Below are 10,653 nucleotides of genomic sequence, written 5' to 3'. Positions count from 1 at the left end.
TCTGTACCGTAACCCCCTGTATATAGCCTCCACATTGACTCTGTACCGGTACCCCCTGTATATAGCCTCCACATTGTCTCTGTACCGTAATACCCTGTATTTAGCCTTGCTACTGTTATTTTACTGCTTCTCTTTATTTTTTTACTTAACACTTATTTGTCATAACTGCATTTGTTGGTTAAGGGCTTGTAAGTAAGCATTTCACTGTAAGGTCTACACCTGCTGTATTCGGAGCATGTGACAAATAAAATGTGATTTGTTTTGCGTTTATGCGACAGCGGTTAATTATCCACATACCGTATCCTCTTTTCCGTAGCGCTTGGCTTTGGGTTCATTTCTCTGACACCGTGTTATTTTGTGTACGTAAATAAGTCACGTCGGAGAGTTTGGTAAAATGCAAGCATAATCCTTTAATCAGTTGTTACAGGTCACCACATTGTAAGAATGTCAAAATACACAATGCAGAGACAGAGGACGAGAGGTCAAGAGTCAGAGTATCAAATAAAAAAAAATTTAAAAATGGAAATAGTTTTTTTCTGTAATAGGGAATTATTGATCAACGGTTCAGAGACATGGGCGGAACATGTCTTCTGAAACAGGATACTTGTTATTTGGCCATTGGCTAGTTTTATTGCAAGGAATTCTAATTGGTCAGCCACAGGCTAGGGCTGGGTTATAAACTACATGCTGTCACTTTGTTCTGTGGAGAGAGAACCACAGAGGACAGACAGGGGAGAATGACAATCTACCTCCCTGTAGGATTTGTCCTCTTCGAATAAACCCATTTTCCTCCCTCCTGATTTGCTATTTGTGTTATTGAAGAGTAACAGGAGTTGCTAACAACATCCTAAACAGACACTCGATAACACACCCGTTTATATATCCTAGACAGGTGCCCCACTAGCACCTTCCCTGGGTTGGCATTATGCCCATTATATTATCAAACAATCTACTGTACTCATTATGGGAACTACCTTTTTAACGGTGTTATGTACAGTCGGGATCACAAGACTGTGGTCACATGACCTCTGTTCAAAACTGTTCCTTGTAGAGCTGTTCGTAAAAAAATGCACGCCAATGATTTAATGAAAACTCTAGTTTTTCGACACACTGAAGTTCTGTGTAGTCTACTGAAAAATAGCAGAACAAGCTTAGAAATAAATGATATGCAGACTGCTGATCTACCTTTTTATTGTGATAACAAAATCAGATAAGGGCTTTAAAAAAAAAAAAAAAAAAATATTTTAAAATTGTAGCTACAAGGACAAACTCCAATGTAACAAAAATGTAAAGACATAGTTGTAATTAAAAACACATTTACATTCATCCACATAGCCTATAAAAACGACAGTGCATTTTCATGTCAGTTTAACACAAAATAAAAGATTGTCCACACACACCAAAAGGCACAAGTAGCCTACACAGAGAGATTGTCATGAAAAGTGAAATGTTCCCTTTGTGCTTTCTGCACCCTGTTGCAATGCACATTTCTACCAAACCCAGAAAACAAATAACCATCTTTGGTGTGTCATTTATGAACAGCCAGTTTTTTTTGGTCCTTATTGCTGAACATAATGCGTCTCCTTCATATTTGCCTCATGTAGCTGAAAAGGATATATCCAAATGTTTGGTTTGTTTTATCTAATATATATATATATATATATATAAATAAAGAGGCCATTGTTGATAGAGATTCTGCAGAGCCGCTATGTATTGCACATTCAAGGTAGCTAGTCTTTAGCTGACTCACACAAATCAACCAGTGTCAGAGTCCAACAAAAATATCATTTCAACCCCTGAAACTTAAAACATTAACAGTCATAATATCTTATTAACGTATAATAATAAAAACAGTTTATGTACACTGCCTCTCACACCACTCCCTCTAGTTTCAGGACCCAGCCTTGCCCCGGGGAAACTGGCATGATGTCAGGCATGAGTACCACCAGTCCGGTTGGTGCCGTTGATACCCACTTCAGAGGTACGGACGGGTCGTCCAGTATAGTCACCTGAGGAGACAGAAAATATTCAGTTATAACAGGTGCTGCCTTTAGCATATTTGTACCTTATGGGACCGAATGCATCTTCAAAACACAACATGTTAAAAGAACCATAATACTATGTGTGGTATACTGACATTAGTGGCCTCAGAGGTTTTGGGTGCTGCGAGGTCAAACAGCAGGTTGGAAGGCCATTCCAGCAGTATGGCGTAGACCGTGTTGTTCTTCGAGGTGTACCTATAGAAGGAGATATATACACACAGTCAGGATTTGTTTAACTTCTTTGGGATAGGGGGCATATTGTGCATATTTTGACGTCCGGATGAAAAGCGTGCCCAAAGTAAACTGCCTGCTACTCAGGCCCAGAAGCTAGGATATGCATATAATTGGTAGATTTGGATAAGTTTCTAAAAGTGTTAAAATTATGTCTGAGTATAACAGAACTTATTTGGCAGGCGAAACCCCGAGGACAAACCATCCAGGGGAAGAAAAAAAAAAAAGTTGAGTTCACTGTTTTCAATTGGTTTTCTATGGTAAACTACATTTATGAGGGACCTGGTTGCAGTTCCTATGGATTCCACTAGATGTCAACAGGTCTTAGAAATTGGTTGATGTTTTTCCTTTGAGAAATGAAGAAGTACAGCTATTCAGAATGAGAGTCAAGCCAAGTGGACTGTTTTGTTTGGGGCGCGCGACCTGTAGCTCGCTCCACTTTGATTTTATCCACTACTGAACACAGTATATTCCGTCTTAAATTTTATCGATTATTTACGTTTTAGGACACCTAAGGATGGATTAGGAAAGTTGTTTAAAATGTTTGGACAAAGTTTACAGGTAACTCATTAGATAACTTGTAGTCATGTTAGGCGAGTTGGAACTGGTGTTTTTCTGAATCAAACAGACATTTTGGGGATAAAAAAAAAGAGTTTATCAAACAAAAGGACCATTTGTGATGTTTCTGGGACATATTGGAGTGCCAACAGCAGAAGATCTTCAAAGGTAAGGCATGAATTATATCGTTATTTCTGACTTTTGTGTCGCCACCTGCCCGGTTGAAAATGATTGTTATGCATTTGTGTGCTGAGCGCTGTCCTCAGATAATCGCATGGTTTGCTTTCGCCGTAAAGCCTTTCTTAAATCTGACACCGCGGCTGGATTAACAAGAAGCTTTATTTTGACATCTTTAAAATACACATGCAATAATGTTAAACATCTATAATTCTGTAGTTTGAATTTGGCACCCTGCACTGTCACTGGATGTTGGTCAGGTGGGACGCTACCGTCCCACCTAGCCTAGAGATTAAGGATTTAGGATGACAATTTACCACTAGATGGCAGTAAAAGCCCAGTCTGTTATAATTACATTACAGTAGTTAATACAATAAAGAAGTAGTAACTTGACTCATGCCTGTCCAAGATTGATCAATTATTCCACATCTCAGTTTAGAAATCTATGTAATAGACACCAGGTCTCCTCCACCAGACCGGATTGTATCGCCTCCCACCAGACCGTATTGTATCGTCTTGTCTCCCACCAGACCGTATTGTATTGTCTCCCACCCCACCAGACTGTATTGTATTGTATTGTCTCCCACCCCACCAGACTGTATTGTATTGTATTGTCTCCCACCAGACTGTATTGTATTGTATTGTCTCCCACCAGACTGTATTGTATTGTATTGTCTCCCACCAGACTGTATTGTATTGTATTGTCTCCCACCAGACTGTATTGTATTGTATTGTCTCCCACCAGACTGTATTGTATTGTATTGTCTCCCACCAGACTGTATTGTATTGTCTCCCACCAGACTGTATTGTATTGTCTCCCACCAGACTGTATTGTATTGTCTCCCACCAGACTGTATTGTATTGTCTCCCACCAGACTGTATTGTATTGTCTCCCACCAGACTGTATTGTATTGTCTCCCACCAGACTGTATTGTATTGTCTCCCACCAGACTGTATTGTATTGTCTCCCACCAGACTGTATTGTATTGTCTCCCAACAGACTGTATTGTATTGTCTCCCACCAGACTGTATTGTATTGTCTCCCACCCCACCAGACTGTATTGTATTGTCTCCCACCCCACCAGACTGTATTGTATTGTCTCCCACCCCACCAGACTGTATTGTATTGTCTCCCACCCCACCAGACTGTATTGTATTGTATCCTACCAGACTGTATTGTATTGTATCCTACCAGACCGTATTGTATCGCCTCCCACCAGACCGTATTGTATTGTATTGTCTCCCACCAGACTGTATTGTATTGTCTCCCACCCCACCAGACTGTATTGTATTGTATTTCCTCCCACCAGACCGTATTGTATTGTATTGTCTCCCACCAGACTGTATTGTATTGTCTCCCACCCCACCAGACTGTATTGTATTGTATTTCCTCCCACCAGACTGTATTGTATTGTCTCCCACCAGACTGTATTGTATTGTCTCCCACCCCACCAGACTGTATTGTATTGTATTGTCTCCCACCCCACCAGACTGTATTGTATTGTATTGTCTCCCACCAGACTGTATTGTATTGTCTCCCACCAGACTGTATTGTATTGTCTCCCACCAGACTGTATTGTATTGTCTCCCACCCCACCAGACTGTATTGTATTGTATCCTACCAGACAGGCACGGTGGTGTTCTCCCCCTGGATCCTCCAGGGTTTGGAGGAGTAGATGGCCTCTCCGTTGACCCCCAGCCAGGCCCCCATGCCCCTCAGCCTCTCCTCAAAGAGAGGGGAGATCATACCGTCCTCCATGGGTCCTATGTTCAGCAGATAGTTACCACCCAGGGCCACCACATACACCATGTCCTGATGAAACAACAAGAGATCAGGGGATGTTTACTCAAGAGACACAGGCAGTATCCAGAGACATGACACGATGTAGAGATGTCAATAAAAACTTAAGATTTTTACCAAGTTAGTGACAACTCTGTTTATGAAATAGAGAGAAGACACCCCCAGTCATCAGTGTGCAGAAAGAGAGCGAGAGACAGAATATCCTGCTCTTTGTTACAAAGTGAGCAGAAAAGAAGCGGCCATAGCTCATTGAATAAGCTATAGTCAGATTAGTCCACATGGAGAGAAGCAAGGCCAGAAAAAAAAAAAAACACTCCAAAGTATTCAAACTGAGCCCCAGATTAGTTTTTCCCCCTGAGTACGATTTCACTTCCTGTGAACTCTAACCGTTATGATGGTGGGCAGGTCCATCAGCTCGATGAGCTTCATGTTTCTTCGGTAACCCCAGGAGCGGTTGTCGATGGACTGGCATTTCTCCCACTTGTGGTTAGGCAGAGAGCCTGGCGTGAACCTGAGAGTGAAGATATAAAAGTCTGTATTCCATGTGTAAATCCTACATGATTGAACAGTTGTATGCAGAGTCTAGGAAGATTCCACCTAATCAGAGGAGGTGGGGATATTAGCATATGTCTAATGCCATAGAGATATATCTCCACATACAGTACCTGACTATTAGTTTCTCTGAATAAGAGTGCCTGCTAAATTACCAAAATGTAATGTAAAATGGGTTGGCACCAGTTCAAGGAACAGAAATGGGAACGAAAGTGACCCATACTGTTCCCGGAACAGAACCTTTATTTTTAAAAGCACCAGTTAATAACATTCTTATCGATTTCAGACATTTAATACGCGTTTTTAATTCTCTCACACACACACACACAAGCTTGTTAGCTAGCTAGCTCAAAGGACGTTCACAGGTTCCCCCAAAGAAGCTGCTCCTCCTAGGTATAATTCAGTAGGTCCTAATTCAGATAATACATGTCATAACAACAAGATGCCCAGCGCTTCAAGCCGTCCTCATCAACCCTCTATCCGCACCTGAAAAATGTCAGTCGCATCTTGTGCCATAGGCTACACTTGTCTGTCCATCACACATGTAAACAACTAGCTTGCCTACTCTAGCCAAACCAGTTGGTGAAGTCATCTAATGAATGTATAAAAAAAAAGAGAAATTAAACAAAAACTGGATTTCACAGGTTAAAAGAGGAACAGATAGGAACTATTTAAAACCGGTATTTTGGGGAGGGGGGGTTATTGTGAACAGACATTACCTGTTATAATGTTAATCTAGTGTATCTATGGATTTAATTAAAGTCATATGATGTACTGATGAGACGTGCTCCCTCTACTAGAACACTTCCCCTTTGTCCACGTGACTAATGGTGTTGGATTTACAGACCAGAAACGCTGTCATTCCATTTAGCAGTAGACAGAACTAAGCTGGAAGAGACGAGCGGGACAAATGGTTTTGGTTCCTTTTAGAAAAACAGTGTCGAGACAAAACCTTACCGCAGGCCAACTGTAGTTTCTCAGTTCCATAGTCCTTTGAACGCCACCAACTAGTTTGTTTGTGACACCACCCGGGGGGGGGGGGGGGGCTGTATTTTTCTTCTTATAAACTGAGACAACTCTTCTTCGTTGGTTGAGAGCCCATACACCATTAAGGTGATGTTTAACCAGTCTCATTTTTACAAAAATCTTAATAAAAAAAATGTTTTAATAATATAAGTTGTTTGAAGAATCTAGCCTCTCTCCTTTCTGGTTAGAATTTCCACGACAGGGTCGAACTGATTCAGAACTTTATTTTGCTGGTTCGGGACAGAGCAATAAAAATAATTGTGTTTCCAACCCCTGAACGTCAGTGCCTAAGGAGATATGATCTAGGGTTCAGTGTTGGTGCTAGAGGGTAGTCTACCTGTCTGCACAGTTGTAGTAGCCTCCATGTTTACAGTAACAACCATTCCCCCATCTGTCATTGACCACCACAAAGTCCTGGGGAAGTAGATTGAAATCAAAAGTCAGTGTTGTTCTGAGTTAACAAAAGGAGGCTGTAGTTCATATTTACAAAGACACAACCTTTGTCCTAACGGGTTTCAGATAAGAAAAATAAAGAACCAAAAAGGTAAATGACTTCTCTTGTATCTAGTTGTGACATGTGATCTAAATGTGATCAGCTGCATCTTATGACACATATCACATGACACACAGTTCTAACTCCACCCCCTAACTAACATACAGGTCAGGTGACACATATCACATGACACACATAGTTCTAACTCCACCCCCTAACTAACATACAGGTCAGGTGACACGTCACATGACACACATAGTTCTAACTCAGTGTCATGACATCAGCTAGTACCTAGACAAGAACTGGTAAAAACAAAATGTCGATCATTTGTCATATCCCTATTGGCCACGGGTCAAAAGTAACACACTACAAAGTGAATAGGGTAGCATTTGGGCCACCCGCCATTTGGCATCTTCCCTCAGCCTCTCTCACCTTGATAGGACTGTCGTTGTAGAGCCAGGCCAGGAATTCTGTTGAGTTCCAGTAGGTGTCAGGAGCCTCCCAATCCCCATCGGACCAGATCAACTCTGGCTTGTAGGTCATCACCAGGTTAACCAGCTCAGGAAGAGCCTTCCGGAAGACAAACTCCTGGGTCTTGTACCCAGAAGCTCTGTCCTTCAGGTAGAGTGGATGAAACCACTCAAACAGGGAGTGGTACAGGCCAAAGTGCAGTCCCTTTCTATGGAAACAGAATGTATGTGAAAAGTTGTGAGCTGTTATGACCGGAGATTCCACAAACCAACCAGAACCCATATTCCCAAAGCGTCTCAGTAGGAATGCTGCTATAGGATCAGCCCCCCCAAGTCAACACTGATCCTAGATAGTCAAATCAAAATCTAATTTTATTGGTCACACACATCGTTAGCAGATGTTGCGAGTGTAGCGAAATGCTTGAGAATGGCTGGCTGGGGAGCAGTGAGAATGGCTGGCTGGGGAGCAGTGAGAATGGCTGGCTGGGGAGCAGTGAGAATGGCTGGCTGGGGAGCAGTGAGAATGGCTGGCTGGGGAGCAGTGAGAATGGCTGGCTGGGGGGAGGGCGGGGGGAGGTGAGAATGGCTGGCTGGGGAGCAGTGAGAATGGCTGGGGGGGCGTGGGGGGGGGGAGCAGTGAGAATACAGGGCTTGGTTTCCAAACCAGTCTAACCTGATCCAGGGGAACACAGTCATGTAGTGCTGAATGAGACACTGGGGTGTGGTTTCCCATAGGTACAGATCTAGGATGAGTTTTCCCTCCCCCTAACCTTAACCTGTTGGGGCTAGGGGGCAGTATTTTCACGGCTGGATAAAAAAACGTACCCGATTTAATCTGGTTACTAATCCTACCCAGTAACTAGAATATGCATATACTTATTATATATGGATAGAAAACACCCTAAAGTTTCTAAAACTGTTTGAATGGTGTCTGTGTATAACAGAACTATTATAGCAGTCAAAACCCTGAGACAAATCCTAACAGGAAGTGGAAATCTGATGTGTGGAATCACTTCAAAGCCTTTGCCATTGAAACACACAGGGACTTATTAATCATTTAGCACTTCCTAAGGCTTCCACTAGATGTCAACAGTCTTTACAAAGTGGTTTGAGTCTTCTATGGTAGAAACTGACCCAAAGAGAGGCTTGGGAAGTTGGTCACAGGGGGAGGTTCATTACTACTATGACGCGGGCACCCATGGGAACCCTTTTGTTCCGAAATGTTTAGTAAGACAAGCAATCGTCCGCCTTGAATATTATTGAAGCTCTGGTTGAAAAAGGCCCTAAAGATTTATGTTATACAACGTTTGACATGTTTGAACGAACGTAAATATATATTTTTTGCACATTCGTGATGACAAGTCCCGCGTGCTTCAGTACATTATGAGTAGCCTTCGGAACGCGCTAACAAGAAGGAACTATTGGGACATAAATGAACTTTTTCGAACAAAACTACATTTGTTGTGGACCTGGGATTCCTGGAAGTGCCTTCTGATGAAGATAATCAAAGGTAAGGGAATATTTACAATAGTATTTTTGATATTAGATGGTTCCAAGATGGCGCTAACATGTATCGCCTAGCCTATTTTTCTGAGCATACCACGTCGTTTATTGCAGTGTGATTTCCCAGTAAAGTTATTTTTAAATCTGGCAATGCGGTTGCATTCACGAGATGTTAATCTATAATTCTTTGAATGACAATATTACATTTTAACAATGTTTTCGAATAGTAATTTTGTAAATTGTAACGCTGATTCACCGGAAGCATTTGAGGGAAAATATTTTCTGAACGTCACGTGCCGATGTAAAATGCTGTTTTTATATATAAATATGAACTTTAGCGAACAAAAAATGCATGTATTGTATAACAATGTCCGAGGAGTGTCATCTGATGAAGATCAAAGGTTAGTGCTGCATTTAGCTGTGTTTTGGGTAGGGGGGGGGGGTGCTAAACTGACTCGAGATCAGTGTCTAGGGGAAACTTCTCCCATGTCTTACCTCTTGCGTACGGCAGCTGCCAGGTCTCCCACCAGGTCTCTGTGTGGTCCAGTATCCATTGAGTTCCAGTTCCAGGAGTCTGCAGAGGGCCAGTTACAGAAGCCCTCATGATGCTTGGATGTGAACACCACATATCTGGCAATGATGTGAAAAGTTGATGTATGTAGGGGGAAAAAAAACAAAAAATGTATGAAATGTATGCATTCACTAGTGTAAGAGCGTCTGCTCTGGATAAGAGCGTCTGCTAAATGACTAAAATGTAAAGTGTACAGTATTACAGAGGGGGCTGAGCATGGGAATGGCATCAGCGCACAAGAAGAAAAATAAATAAAAAAGTCTGCCCAGTGACTAATTTGAATTTAGGAGCATGTGGACAAACTAAGCAGTCGGTTCCTAGAACCGTTTCACGACAATTTATACTAAAATAGCCAACAGGTACAGGTTCTACAGGTTCTATGTGTAACGCCTCGATCACACCGACACTGTTGCGCATTTTTGGTACACCAGAAAGAAGTGCATTTAATTTCCAATGGAACTCCTGTGTTTATCTAACGTATCCATCAACCTGTATGCAAAAGACGGCTTGAGCGAAATACTAGCAGAAGGTGTATGTTCAACTTTTGTTGCACACATATTCAGATGATGTTGCGTAACATTTTGCGCAATAATACTGTCGGTGTGATTGAAGCGTTCAACGTGCAACCTATATAAAACACTTAGCGTTCGTGCACTCTTGTGTTGAGTAGCCTAGTTGAATAAGTATGCCATTGGTTAATAAATAAAAACTTTAGTCTGTGACTTACTTGGCTCCAGAAGCTTCAAATATTTCAGCCCACTCATCAGGGTCGAAGAATTGCGCTTTGAATTCGTGCGCAAAATCTGCGTATGTAAAGCCCACGGGGTAGTTTTTCTTCATAAACTCAACCTCGTCTGCTCTATGTGCGCCTTTCCACGACTGCCAGAACCACTCGCTGAACTGGCCGTACCCGGGCACGGAGAATACCCCCCAGTGAACGAAAATACCGATCTTCGCCTCGTCGTACCACACCGGCAGTGGCCGGGAGTCGATACTTGTCCAGTTGGCCGTATACCGCACTCCATTTCCCGACGAGATTGCAACCACTGCAAATAGTAACAAACTCCTCAGAATCAAAGAGGTCATTTTCAGTTATTTCAGAAAGAACTAAAGTTGATCAAGTGATGCAAACAGCGCTGACATTGCCCTTATATCCACTTCGTATTCTAATGATGTCCCATTATGTAAATAGAGAGAGACTCACATGACTTGTTTCTGTTGCGGTTGGG

General features: G+C 42.1%; 1 protein-coding gene across 1 annotated transcript; it reads right to left on the bottom strand.

The window, feature by feature from the left end:
* Window positions 1-1,174: 1,174 nt before the first annotated feature.
* On the bottom strand, window positions 1,175-10,653 carry LOC106570718 (tissue alpha-L-fucosidase). The gene is made up of 8 exons (XM_014143199.3): window positions 10,152-10,653; window positions 9,349-9,483; window positions 7,313-7,559; window positions 6,725-6,801; window positions 5,197-5,320; window positions 4,631-4,821; window positions 2,138-2,237; window positions 1,175-2,009 (listed from the first exon to the last, which is right to left on the bottom strand). Exons 1-8 carry the CDS (start codon window positions 10,508-10,510, stop codon window positions 1,872-1,874), a joined length of 1,371 nt encoding a protein of 456 aa, XP_013998674.2. The 5' UTR covers window positions 10,511-10,653; the 3' UTR covers window positions 1,175-1,871.

Source organism: Salmo salar, chromosome 14 (assembly GCF_965601325.2).
Source record: "Salmo salar chromosome 14, fSalSal1, whole genome shotgun sequence".
Lineage (NCBI taxonomy): Eukaryota > Metazoa > Chordata > Actinopteri > Salmoniformes > Salmonidae > Salmo > Salmo salar.
Note: the sequence above shows the minus strand (reverse complement) of the source record. Positions and strands in the feature narration are given on the sequence as shown.